The 14,153-nt window shown below is 46.1% G+C and overlaps 2 protein-coding genes across 12 annotated transcripts in view; one reads left to right on the top strand and one right to left on the bottom strand.

Moving 5' to 3' along the window:
• Window positions 1-2,503: 2,503 nt before the first annotated feature.
• LOC122455481 (dynein light chain Tctex-type protein 2B-like) lies at window positions 2,504-10,819 on the top strand. 2 transcript variants are annotated; one of them, XM_043490638.1, is made up of 5 exons: window positions 2,504-2,622; window positions 3,642-3,937; window positions 4,570-4,722; window positions 6,320-6,394; window positions 10,463-10,819. In XM_043490638.1, the coding sequence occupies exons 2-5, from the start codon at window positions 3,821-3,823 to the stop codon at window positions 10,817-10,819; spliced, it is 702 nt and encodes a 233-aa protein (XP_043346573.1). In that variant the 5' UTR covers window positions 2,504-2,622; window positions 3,642-3,820. The 2 variants fall into 2 exon arrangements, with proteins under 2 accessions (XP_043346573.1, XP_043346574.1); XM_043490639.1 differs by lacking the exon at window positions 2,504-2,622 and having other exon boundaries at window positions 3,610-3,937.
• LOC119860733 (NADH-cytochrome b5 reductase-like) overlaps window positions 10,791-14,153 on the bottom strand; it is a 24,794-nt gene continuing 21,431 nt past the window's right edge. For all 10 annotated transcript variants that reach the window (XM_043490633.1, XM_043490632.1, XM_043490634.1 and 7 more), the window contains one exon: window positions 10,791-12,719. In XM_043490633.1, coding sequence (XP_043346568.1) covers window positions 12,516-12,719 — 204 coding nt within the window. In that variant the 3' untranslated portion in view covers window positions 10,791-12,515. The remainder of the gene's footprint in view (window positions 12,720-14,153) is intronic.

The raw sequence follows: 14,153 nt of genomic DNA, 5'->3' as shown, positions 1-14,153 counted from the left end.
AATCAGGGTAGATGGGCAAAATGCTAGATCTCCCATCGGACATTGATGCAAAGCCTTCTAATGTTAAGTCCAAAGAGGTTCACAAATATTTTATGCCAGATCCAGGTCACATGGGCTGAGAGGCTCTGAAGTTTGAAATCTTGGTGGGTGCACACAGGCAAGGGTCAGGGTCAATGCCTTTGTGCTCTGCCTGACTGAATCTACTTATAAAGCATCAGCTTCTGTGCACGCTAAGTGTGAGCTCATCAGGGGACTGGGACTAGAAGTGGGGCTACTGGCGCTGCTGGAGAATACCATTGGCCTTTCCAGGCTCAAAGGTGGGAGAGAGCAAGTGGGCACTGTGGTGGGGTGTTTACCCCACACTGGCATACAAGAGGTTACTAAAACCCTAAGGAGGCTGCACGGAAACAGCCAATAAGAGAGAGGCAGCAAGGTGTAGTCAATCAGGGCCCAGGAGTCTCACAGAAAAGGAGCTGCTGGCAGAGCAGAGGTCGGTTGCTGCTGGCAGCACAAGGGGTGAGAACTGTGTCCCTAGCAGGCTGAAAGAAAGCTAGCGGCATGGACAGGTCAGTTGCTGGCAGGGAGCAGGGGAACAAGGGAGAACTCCTGGCTGGCTCCTGGGACTGAACAGCTGAGGGCCCTGAGGTAAGGACGAAGGAGGAGCTGGGGCCATGGGGAAGTGGTCTAGGGAATCGTAGCAGCAGTGAAAGAAGTGAGAGGAGCAGCAGAAGGCTGCTCTACACAGGGTCCCTGGGCTGGGACCTGGAGTAGTAGGCAGGCCCGGGTCCCTCCAACTCGCTACTGGGGAAGTGGCAGGATTTGGACTGCAATACTAACCGCCAGAAGGGGGAAACATGGATGGTGACACAGCCAGAGGGTCGAACTATGAAGAGGACACTGCAGTTCCTGGGACCACGGGAAGGGCTGCAGGCAGACAGAGCAACAGAGTGCAAACCACGGATGGGAGGGCATTGGCGTTGCGCTAATCCCCGGGAGGAGACACCAGATTAGCGGTGAGTGACGCCCCTTGACAGGCACAGTCTAAATGCACTGGCCAAGCACGGCTACAAAGTGTGCTCGTGGACAGCCAGCTAGCACCAAAAACCTCCCAGTCAGAGGTTCACAAACATGAATAGAACTTGTCTGGGACGCTGCTGGTTCAGTCACCACCGTCCTCACTCAACATCAGTGGGAATCTCTGGAGTAAATTAGCAATGATGCTGGCATCTGTACACTGATTTCCCTCCTACACTCGGATTACCATCCCCAGTGCCCCGGGACATCCCGAGACACTATGGAACCATCAGTCAGGAGGCACCGTGGAAGCACAGGGACACCACAAAGATGGTCCTGGCTTCCAATAAAGCTCAGGAGAGCTGTGCATTTTCAGGGCAGAACCCCATTCCTGGTGAACTGGCAGGTGGGGCAACTCACTGCTTCCAAAGAAGAATTGGTCCAAAATGACATTTGTCCAAAGATACTGAGGGTATGTCAACACTGCGATAAAAAACCTCTGGGTATTGAATCTCAGAGTCAACTGTCCTGGGCTCACGGTGCTATAAAGTAGCAATGTAAACATTCAGGCTTGGGCTGCAGCCTACACTCTGAGACCCCCAAGAGGGTCTCAGATCCCAGGGTCCACCCCGAGCCTGAATATCCATGCTGCAATTTTATAGCCCCGCAACTCAAGCCCTGCAAGCCTGAGTTAGCTGACCTTGGCCAGTTGTGCTCTTTTATTACTGTATAGACATACCCTGAATTTCCAGTCTCCTCTTATTATTGTATTGTATTACAATAGGTCCCAGAGGCCCCATCAAATATCAGGGCCCCATTGTGCTCGGCACCATACATACGCATAGCAAGAAACTGCCCCTGCCCCAAAGAGCTTACAATAGACAAGTCACAGAGTTGCATGGGAAACTGAGGCACAGAGGGGTGAAGTGACTTGCACAAGGTCGCACAGCAGGTCAGTGGCAAAGCTGGGAATAGAAACCACATTGCCTGCCTCCTCTCATTCCTTATCCTCTTGACCACGCTATTTCCCATGGAAATAACCCCTACAGGAAACAATTTAGTCCTAGGACATTGCCATATTGTTATAATTTTATGACCTCAGTGTAGGCAGCATTCCTGAACTGCTTTACTTAATATCGCCCCCTCAGATTATTATGGATGTTAGTTTCACCAGCCACATTCTCCGAAGCCATGAAGAGTTTATGCTTACAAAGGGAGAGCCATGCCAAAGAACCACCAATTTTGTCAATAAAGGGCCGGATTTCTAATGGTTAATAGAGTAACATCTCACCAGCTGACTGAGGGAGAACAAAGCAAATACTATGTAAATAATGCTTCTTTCTCCTGCTCTCTCTCCAGAAAAAGAAATGCAAATCTTGTTTGCCTTAATGTTTATGGAGGGTGGAGGCTTGGATAGAGTCAACACAGTAACCAGAATAAGTAGCTGGAGGAGTGTTAGCCATCCATTTTGTACACACTGGAAGGCAGGCATCATGTTAAGTAGAAGTGGCTTCATTTTATTTTAACTTAATCTGGTCAGTGTTTAACGTGGCTATCACAAGGAGAGCAAAGCACCTTGAACAGAGGCTACACCAAGGCCATCTGCAGGTAGGACAAAAACAATTCTTCTTCCTATCTGTCAGTGAGTAGAGTGTCACCGTCCCTGGAGCCCATGAGATACAATGGGTGGTGGCTGTAGTGTGGCCCTACTGTGTAGACATTAAGCACGTTACCTTCTGAGTGCACATTTTTACATATTTACCTTTCTTAAAACAAAATGCATTCCAGATTTGCAAAGGGAAAATCTTTTGGTACACTGAGGGCCCGACTCTGCTCACTCAGATTTACACCTGTGTAACTCAGCCGATCTGATGGGAGTTACTCCGAATTTACTGAAAGTGAACCCAGAACTGGATCCTGACTCTCCTGGCCAATACTATTGGCATTCTCAATATGAGAAAATACATGTGAGCAGCTCTAAGACAGGCAGTGAAAGAATAATGCCATTTAGAAATGATCCAGGCAATATAGCAAGCACATCGTTTACCAAAGGCAACCCTGAAAACAGTAATGTTTATGTGACTGCCTTGTAATCTAAGGAAGAAGCCGATCATTTAGTCTATGCCACTCAGATGAACTCTGTTTTGAAATCTGATTGGGTGAGACAGCGCAGCCCTAGTCTTTAAAAAGTGCATGATCTTGGGTCCAAGATTTCCAAAGCCAGGGATTAGTGATTTTGGATGACTCAGTTTTTTGGGTGCTCAACTTGAGACACCTTAAGGGACCTCATTTACAGAGGAGGGTGTTCAGCGCCTTCTGAAAACCAGGCTCCTTCTGGCTGGGCATGCAAAACCACTAACCACTTTTGAAAACAGGGCTCCAAGTCAGATGGGGACAGTGCACCTGACTTTTAAAACTTGATAGACTGGTAATCGCTCCTAATTAGTGTGGTTGTTTCCCAAAGACAGTTGGTAGCCTAGAACTAAAGATAGCAAAGCCACCCAATAAAGAAAGTACTGAAGATGAATGGTGACTCATAGGCAAGAAATTGATTATTACAGAAAACGTTTAAGACCTTGGTGAATTACAATGTTCTTGCTCGACAGCTCATGCTCCTTTTTGTGCAGTCTCTTGTAAAGCGGATGTAATCAGCTGAGGATAATCAAGACTTTGTGTTGCTTCTGAAAGATTTGCTTCTCGTGCCGTGCCACATTAGCCAGGGAAACGCACAAGACAGGAAGTGTGTCATCTGTCTCCCTCCTTCTAAGGGTGAAATTCTCTGGTGCGGCAACAAAACAACACTCAGATGAATGCCAGGAAACCAAAAGACCCAAAGGCCTCAAAAGAAAGAGCGACAGGTGCTAAAAAAGTCACTTTCAATGCAGCAGGAAGAGAAGAAAGGGCCGCCTCTAAATCTAAGCCAGTAAGACATGTTGCATTTATTAATTAAGCAATAGGGATCGATACCCAAGACATTTCTTGTGGATTAATGTCCAGCTGGGAGGAGCTGACAGCCTGAGGGACATGAACACCAATCTGTCATTAATCCCCAGGAAATGCTCTCTGCCAAGATCATTAAGTGCCTGGATTTATTTTATGGGTGATAATAACAATAATCATACTTCCTCCCTTGACCCCCCCCCCAGCAGAAGTGCTTATAGTGCTATGCAACAGAAGCAAATCAAATACAGTATAGGGTACACATGAATACAGACTGCCCTCTTCCAATACAAATGCTCAACGTGTGTGTGTGGGGAGGGGGTGGCTGGAATGTTCAGTGGGATGTGTGGGGTTGGCTGGGGTTTGCCTGTTTGATTAAAGGGTTCAATTGGTATTTTTGTTATCTTCACTTTGGGGCAGGCTAAGGGTGTGAGCTGCCGGGGCAGGATGGGTGGCTAGCGGCTCAGTGAGTCTGTCACAAAATTCCATTTGGGGAAGAGTCCAAGACGGACGCCATGGACCAGATGCTCCTGCAGCTGGTGTCATGACACTGGCATGTCTCTTCACTCAGACATCCGCACACACTCACTTCTTGGTCTGTATATTCCCCTTAAGTCCCCAGATGCTCCTGCTGCTGGTGGTTACTCACCTTCCAAGCTTCGGATGGGCATAGAAACCACAATTGCTTCAGAAGCCACAACTTCTAACACAGCCGCTGTCAGCCTGAGGAGCTTTCTAGCCACTCAGAGACTCACTAAGGAATTTAAGGTACTGTGATTATTGCTGTAGAGATGCTCCTAATCAGAGCCACTTCAGAGCAAGGCTCCAGTGACCCTTCTGCTATGTCCTATAGCTGTAACCGTCCCCCTCGAGCAGACACCAGGAGGCTTCAGAACATGAGCAAAAGAGGCTGGTATTGCTGCTAAAAGCATCTATACCCAGGTCCTATTAATGGGTACAAACAGTAAAACAGAGCCTGGGGCCCTATTGCCCAGTGCAACTTCCACAATTCCCAGCCCTCTGCACGCCCACAGCCTTTGCTCCCCCACCGCTCCAACACGAGCAGGTGATCATCCCCCACAGGCAGTGGGACAAAGCCCAGTGGTTTTGATCAGCCCCACCCCGTCAGGCTGGCCCTGATTGCAGAGGTTCAAAGCTGTGCTGTAGAGCTCCTTGCCCTCATTAGCAAGGTTAACAGAGATATCTGCATGTGCCCCTTTCCTGGGGACCATGCTCGGTACTGGAGTGAATCCCTGAAGGAGAGCCAGTCAGACTCTCTTTACCATCCCACCTACCTTTTGAAACTGGCCTCCGCTAACAAGATTAGCCCTGGGATTAAATCCATTTGACTCATGGCACGAATCCATGACGATGTGTTTAACTCCCCTACCTATTTAAGGCAACTGCTAGCAGTGGGCTGGCCATCGACTCTGTCGTCCAGACATAGCCACTGTTTTTGGGCTCAGGTAAAACATATAATGCCTAATACTGGGGCTCAGGCTTATTCTGTTGGAGACAGTACCAGGATTTACAGTATAGCTAGAGGTGCCAGCTAATAGTCTGACACTGGATAGCTCCCACCTCAGCCACAGAGTGTATTAAAGGACTGCCTAGTTAAACAAACAAAGCCCGAAGGAGCCCTTAGAAAAGTGCTACAGTAGGAGCTGAGATGTTAACCACAGTGTCTGGGACAAATTCCAACTCAGGCAATGACATTCTAGCTAAATTCCCCTAGCCCAGGGCAGGGAGTAAGGAGAGCTGGGGTCTGTTCCCAGCTCAGCCACTGTGATCGTCTGTGCAACATTGTCAAATGACAGCCTCTCAGCTATGAAACAGGGATACTGACACCAGGTACCTGCCTCACGGGGATGGAGTGAGGCTAAGCTCAGTAATGGTCATAAGGTGCTTTGATATCCCCTTATAGCAAACAAAATAAGGCTGTATTTGGATGTTTGTAAGTCAAATGCAGGCTATGTGAATACAGATAGTTCAATATGGCTGTGAAAATAGTGTTCTTCAGTTCAAGCCCTAAAATGTTGTGTATTGTTGCTGCCTTCAATTCCAGAGGTGGCTGTGTTGCAGTGGTAGGTGAAGTGATCCCTTACCTGCCTCACAGGGACATTGCAAAGTTTAATTAGCTCACCTTTGTAAAGTGCTTTCAGATCCTTTGATGAAAGATGCTGAAGAATGGCGAAGTGCTACTGCACTGTCTGCACGCCCCATTGTACTGAGCCGTGCATGCGCCCACAGTCAGCCACTCCCTGCCCTGAAGAGCTGACCAGTGTGAGGGTATGAAAGGCGGCCTGGAGCATTGTTGTCTTGCTCATGTGTCTTAGCACCTGGTAAAGCATGATTTGACTTGTAGAACCGAGCCACTATGAAAAACAAGTCAAGACTCCAGATCTCTCGTCACAAGCCCATCACCATCATCAATGAGAAGGTACGTGTTCTGTCTGCCTAGCACAGGGTCTCTGAGATGACACGCTCAGTGCATTTTTCTCTTGGACATTCCTGGGGCTGAGGAGAATGGTGACATCCCCTTAATTAGCAATGAAGATTGACCACTCTATGCCAATAACAGTGGGACACACCACAGAGGAATTGCCCAGTCTAGGAACTGCTCCAAGAGCTTTGAAGATCTGGACTGGGCTGGGCTCAGACCTCTTTCAGTGACCAGGATACGTGCATGTTTCAGGTATTACTGTGGTCTATATATGATAGTTCCAAAGAATTCAGCACCCAATGTGCGCTGATTCTGGTGCCTAAATGGAACCTGAACTTATTTGAAAATTTTGCCCTTTGGGCCTAAGCCAAACCCCACTGACATCAATGGGGTTTGGATCAAACCTATAGGAATGCGTCTTTTCTAGCTGAAGAGGTGTGGTCCCTATTTGAGTAGGCTAACACCAGCTAAAATCCTAGTGAAGACCAGGCAATTGGTAGTTTTTCACATATTAGTGGGTTGAGTTAAAGACTATGGAAGATCCTAGATCTAGCACTAGGATTTTACCTCATGTTAGTTATCGTGTGTTAGCTAACGTGAGTTAAGAACACACCTTGTTTCTGAGTGAAGACAAGGCCTTCGTGTCTGATTTTCAGTGGTGCGGAGCCCATAACTCCAGTTAGGATCAAAGCATGCTTTGGGTCAGGCCTATGCTGTTCAGAATAGCCGCCATTGCTACGCTCATGGATAAAACTACAAGGGTGGTGATTAGTCCTTACATTGCTTGGAACAGACTGATCATCTGGGCTTAGAAAGAACATGCTTCCTCCAGGCTCGCTTATTGTACAGGTGGCCAGAGCATTCTGAGTTTCCCCTGCTTTCCTCCAAAGCACACATCCATCACTGGACACTGTCAGCAACAGGATGCCTGCCTGGATGGCTCACTGATCTGGTCTGTGATGGCAGTGCCTAGGATGCTCTTATTTGTGTGGTTTATCTTCCCCATTCCATCCAGCTGCACGCCGTGTCCCCAGTTTGTGCTATTTGTTGTACCCACTGGATACAACATTACTCAGGAAGCCAGGAGAGGGGGTAGAGAGCTCTCTACCAGGGAGGCTAGCAGTGATGTGCTCCTAGGAGACAGCATATATCAGCCTCATGACACGTTCACCCTCGTGTGACCTGGGGCCTGCAATTCAGCTGCTGTGCCTGAACCGAGGGATTGCCATTTGTCAGCTAAGCAGTCCTGGGCTAGGGTGTGGGGGGAGGGAACGGGATGAGGAATAATGGTGACCAGCCAGGTCACTCCTGTCAAAGAGGAGTCTTGCCATTAACAGCAAGGACCTCTGCATCAGGCCCACAATGGATTAGTTTGTACTGAAACCATTTTGCTTCACTAGAAACAGAGTTACGCCATATCTGGGTCTCACACAGTTTCTATAAACCCCAAGTCGAAAAAGACTTGGATTAATTTAAATGGAAGGCATGTTATCAAACAGTGGGACTTCAGAGCTGATCAAGGGTTTACCACAGTACCAAGTAGGGAGAGGAATTACTTAGGCAGGAACACGAAGTAGAGATGAAATTAAGAAAGAGAATATCTAGGCTGCATATTGGAAAAATCTTCCTGGCAGGGAGCTGCATTAGGGGTGGACTTGTCTCCTTGGGGAAGTACTGAAAGCCTCATAGCTAGGTCACGGGTCTAGCACTGGAAATGTCCTGTAGGGACCAATCCTGCGTTGGCCAGGAGATGAGCTGATTTCTCTGATCCCAGCATTCTGACATGAAATGAGCCATCTGCATCTCCAGAGATGACTCTGCACACACACAGCACTAAGAATCCATTTAATAATTGATGCAACAATCAATATCAAAGCATTTTTTCAATGAAACTCTTCCTATGGGATATTTCTCTGTTCTGCTCCTAGTTGAAAAGTGGGGAATGCATCCATCTTCCTTTAGTATATAAAGAGGCCAGGCAGCAGGCTGGGGCTGGAGTACAGAACAGCCCGTCTTTGCAGCATGGCTTTCAAGCTCAGCACACTTAGCAAGGGCCCCTACCTCCTCCAAACGGGGCTGCCCGAGCAAGGGAAGGTGTAAATCCGAGGTTAGGCAGAGGGAGTCTTAACCTAACCCACCAAGACAAAACACTAAGTGGAGTGGGGGAAGAGTGTTTGTGGATAGTGGAGAATAAAGATCATTAGGGTCTGGCCAGACGTGAACTCTATTTAGAGCAGTGGTCCCCAAACTGGGAGGCATACTTCCCCTCCCCCCCCCCCCAGTGGGGCACAGAGGAATGTTCAGAGGGGCAAGCCCCCAAGGGGAGGGGGGAGCACCCCACTGCCCCACCCCTGGCCACAGCTCTGCCCTCATTCCCTCTCTGTCCCCCAGGCCAGTTCCACCTCTAGCCCCAGCTCCCCACTCCCCCATCCCCAGTTCTGCCCCCAGCTCCACCCAAGCTCCTCTGCTGAGCCAATTATGCAGTAGTTGGGGGGTGGCGCGGTGTGGACAAATTCCACTACTGTAAAGGGAGGGTGTGACAGGAAAAGTTTGGGCACCGTTGCCTTAGAGATTGCTGTGCTGAGAGCTGCTGTTTAAGGCTCTTCACATTTCCAGGGCCACCTCCCACACTAAGAGGAAATTCCCCTGAAGAATTTCCCTCCTCCAGGGAATGCAGATGGCTGAGCTGGTGGAGCCGCATACAGAAATGCCACCCTTTCTCCCTGCAGTCTGCCTTTGCAGGATTGCAACCCAATAATATTCACAGCCTGGTCTGTGTGTCTCTCACTCCCCTCCCTTCTAGCCAGGAACAAAGAGAAAAGGCTTAGCAGCAGAAGGGCCAGACCAGCTGGGCAGGGTTCTGCCCCATCATGTTCCATATGTGCTGAAATACCTAGGCATATTGGGGTGGAATTTAAAGTAACAGTTCTAGTTTTAACTCTCCCATTCTTTGCTAACTTGAAGTTATACCCCTACATTTTCAAAGAGTTGCACTGGGTACATCGATGCCGCAGCTGGGAGCATGCTTCCCTGCTCAGACACGGACTTGGACACACACACACCGATGCAATTTGCTCAAGCTAGCGTACTAAACATAACAGTGTAGTTGGGGGTACCACAGGCAGTGGCTCAGGCTAAGTGCATGAGCACATAGCTAGGGTTCTGGGTGGATTTGTCCTCAGGTGGCTAGCCCAAGTCTCCCTGTGCTACCGCTGGCTACACTGCTATTTTTTGCATGCTAGCTTGAGCAGAGTTAGCGCATCTGCTTAGCCTACCCAAGTAGGGGAGCACGCTCCCAGCTGCAGTGTAGACGTACCCACAGGCATTTAGCAAAACCTCTAGATTTTCAAAGCGTAATGCATGTGAACAAGTCTTCGAAAATTTCACTTATAATGGTCTAAGATGATGCCTTCCCCTGTGTTCCTTACCAGGGCCAAAGTACAGCCATCTACTGAAGAATCTATCTCAGGCTTTATAACACCCAACATATGTTGGGGCAGGACTTGGGCTGTCAGCATGGAGTAGAAGTCCTACTAGAGAGGACAGGTTCACAGAACTTCCCCATCTACCACAATAGTATAGTGGCTGCCCCCAAGATGGTTAAAACATGGTTTGATATTCCAATACAGACCTAAGCAGGTTTTAACCATGTGTCCGAATTGGGCAAAAGCCCTGGATATATCTTAGCATTTACCGATGCTGGGGAACCAGAACCACATTTTGTGTTGTGGGGATGACTATATTGTGAGCCAGCACTCTGATCCAGTTCCATTAATATGCGTGTGTGTGTGCGTGCGTGGGTTAATTCTAGACTCCCAGTAATTGGAATCAACTGTCACTGACTTGACTGAACATTGCCTGGTTAAACCCCGTAGCTCTTTGAAAATGTAGAGATTCATATTGTTGGAACAGAATTTATTGTGGTTCAACTGTAATACACACAAGTGTGTGTGTTTGTACAGGGTCTAAAACAATGGGGCCCCAATCCTGACTAAGGGTGCTGGGCGTGACCGTAATACAAATCAATTAATTAAATCATATTATAGCATTAGGTCTTTGTTACAGATTCCAGTCTCATCTGCAATACCGAAAGAGAAATTCTCTTGTGGCAGAGCAGAAGAGCTGCTAAGGGAATATTTACCAACCAAACTCACCGATGTTACTTATGAGCCTGCAAAATGTGCCAGCCTCACTATTGCTTTAAGTGAAGAAATAAAACACTTGGTCAAGCAAGTCACTCCTCCTCGCTATAAGTTAGTTGTCAATGTCACCATTGGAAACAAAAGCAAAGATGAGACTGTGGATATAGTGGTGACTAGCCAGTGTCTGTGGGACCCTCATTCAGATAATTTCACATCCTCCCAGTATGTGAATGAGACACTTTATTGTGTTGTTTTGGTTCATGCTGTTTATTTCGAGTAACAATCCAAATACATCTCCTTCACATAGGAAGAGCTTAGGTATGTTACTAGCTACAAGTAAAGCAAGACGTTCAGACAGGGGTGTTTGATGACAAACTTGGAACTGTGCCATAGCTACAGCATACACAGAGTGAAGAAATTCTAAAACAGAATAAAAATGCTAATTAACAGATGAATTTAAAGACGTGTAGAGAGACTATGTGCGCCATACATCACATGTACACTTATGTGCACAAGATGCCTTATCATATCCTATAACAATACCTGGCTCTCACATAGTGCTTTTCACCGGTCTGCCTCAAAGTGCTTTACAAAGCGAAGTATCATTATATCACTGGATGTACTTTTACCTAGCAGGCCTCTATGCACTGCCCCTTTCTCCCCCCACAATGCTAGAGCATTCCAGAACAGCCTTGTGGAAAATCCAAACATTACTCCAGATATGAGGCAGTGTTCCTGGGAAGTTCAGAAAGTCAGTTCTGGCAGCCCTCTATCTATGGAAAAGTCAGGCAGTCACCATGAAATAGCTTTTCTACCTTGAAAATAGCTTCCATTTCATAAACAACAGAGATTATAAAATGCCTGGGAGCAGGAAAAGCCAATCATCATCATCCCTGAGAAACTGAGGTTTAACAGCAGCTAGAACATCATGCACACACTTTCTCAAATAGATTTTTAGGATACATTTTTATTCTCCATGTGAAGTGTTGTACACAAATGATAAAGGATTTTACATGTTTTGAGTATACAGTGCAAACCCACACCAGTGCATCAATACATCATGGGGTAAGGCTCCATAAATGCACAGTGACCAGAAGTATTAGGGTATGTCTAACTGCATTGTAAACCTGGGTCTGCGGGACTCAGGCTCGTGGACTCAGTGTTTCCAAGCCCGTGTTTGAGCATCCACATTGCTTTGTAAACCTGGGTTTACAATTGCTGGATCCAGGTCTCATAGCTGTGTTAATGCATCCATACTATTACACTACACAGACCTTCGGTTTGACCTATGTTCACACTGCAAAATGAGAGGGCTTGGACTTGAGTCACAACAGGAGTCAGGCTCTGACCCACCACCCTAGGAAGGTGCTAGGACCTGTGTCCTGATTGCTAGCTGACCTGAATCGGACTGATTTGGAAAGGGCTCAGGTTCAAACCTGCGTCAAAGCCTGGTCTTTTGTGCAGTGTAGACATACACTTAAAGTCCCTTATGGCAATAACCTCTGGATTAAGAGTTCCCAATAGTGCACAGTGACATGATAGACCCAAATGACTTTCAGGGTGTTAGTGCCATGACAACGATGCACAGATCAGAGCAGAGTTACTTACCTTCTACTTTTTAATTACAAAATGAAAGTGATGACACAAAAAATGAGGTAAAAGTAATGTTAAATGTCTCTTTCATGAAACTCTGAGTTACTGCTTCCACTATCATTCTTCTCTTTCCTGGCTGTGCCAAGTTATTGTAGCAAGTATGGTTTGTCAGCTAGCCTATAGGGATTTCTAAAATAATATATTAAGAATTATATTAAAGACACTGTATAAAATATTTTATATAAAAGCATATGAAAATATATGCACAAGAAACCCAAACTGGTCAAAGGACAAGTTCAAATTGATGTTTGCATAGGAAACAGCAAACAGGTGCATGCTTGGTCTGCACTTCTTTTCAGAGGAAGCAGGTCTGAAACACACTGCTAAAACACAAAATAGGAATCCTCTTTGAGTCCTACGGCTTTCAAACATCTAGTCATATCTTCATCAAATGCTACCGAGCCACAAATCAGCACAAATGGCTTTCTTCTACAGGAATTTATCATTTTCTTAATCAAGTTCTCAGTTATACGGCCAGTGTGTGTGTTTTCTTGATAGCTCCAAGGAAGTTTTTCCAGGGAAGATTCCTGGAAAAGCAAAAAGTTTACACTGTATCAAGTTATTTTAGAAAAAAAGGATGACTAATACTTTAAAGAGTTAATGCTTAGGCCAAACATCTGACCTCCCTTGACAGTGTTTCATCTAAAAGTTTACCCTTCAGGAATGCATCAAGGTGGTTTCTTCCAGGTCAATAATTGATGTAAATGAACCACTGCAACAGCTGTGCTTTTCCAGGACAATGCAAATCACAAAGCCCAGGATGAATTAGGTGTGAGCTGGGAACAAAGCACTCTCTGTTAAGGGGATCTGGCTGTGGAACAATCTTTCAGAGATCAGGCAAATCCAGAATCTGACCATTTTTAGGAAATGTTGCAAAACATTCCTCTTTGAGTCAGCCTTCCCATCAGAAGTGACACTCACAATATGAAAACCTCCCTCTATTCTCAACCCCCTAACCTCCATCTGCAAAAATAAAACTCTACCCCAAGCAGAGTTTTGACCCTGAAAAGGGAGAAATGCCAGATATTCCATGAAGTCCACTAGGGTCTTTGCTATTGTTATTGATTTTATGTGGAAGGTGCTCACATACTACCATGATGGGCAGCCGTATAAAACTGATTGATAAGGAGACAGATAGAATTATGAAAAGGAAGCTGAACAACTTGGTGTTTAAAACAAACCTCTTATGAGACGAAATCACAATGAGACAAGATGAGAGAAAAAAAATGTATGGACTGCCATATATTGATTAGTGTCAAACAGGCACCACTGTCATGTACAGGATGGAATTTCAAGACCTCCTAAATGTTTGTGACCATCTTATTCTTTGGTGGCTGCCCTGCAAAAAGGTTTTTAAGAGCAAAAGGTCATGAGTTCTATTCACCATTGCCCAAACTGGCTAAATGTGGGACCCAAAGTTCCACAATGAGAAACACAAAAAATGATACATGCAGGAAACTTAAAATGCTGTGTGATTCACACTGTTAGCATAAACAACTTTCTATAATCTGAATGCAATGAATCTTTATTTCTGATGTAAATAATTTTCAACAATAAAAGTGAGGGAACACCAGATTTGTGTAACATACATAAATTTGAGACTAAATGAGCAGCACCCCTGAAAATGAAGGCTACTTCAGAGGTAGGCCCTTGTCCATGAATTTGGTATAATTAGCAACTTTAAGTATGTGGCCGCAACATTTTTACACATAAACATGACATTGGCTTCATCAGAGGACTCCAGTGTGAGATGAGTTGATGAATAGTTGGGTGGATACATACTGCAAGGTGAGACACCAAGCTAGCAGTGAACGTTTGTGATGATTGAAACTAGCTAATGAATGTGAGCAGCGAATGAAAGGAGCTAACAAATCAATGCATGGGTGCTGAAAAAGGAAGATCCTTTGGGTGCAGTTTGTTTATTGTGAGTTTCACAGAGAGCTGAGAGTTTTATAAATACA

The sequence above is a fragment of the Dermochelys coriacea genome, chromosome 8 (assembly GCF_009764565.3).
Source record: "Dermochelys coriacea isolate rDerCor1 chromosome 8, rDerCor1.pri.v4, whole genome shotgun sequence".
NCBI classification, from domain to species: domain Eukaryota; kingdom Metazoa; phylum Chordata; order Testudines; family Dermochelyidae; genus Dermochelys; species Dermochelys coriacea.
Note: the sequence above shows the minus strand (reverse complement) of the source record. Positions and strands in the feature narration are given on the sequence as shown.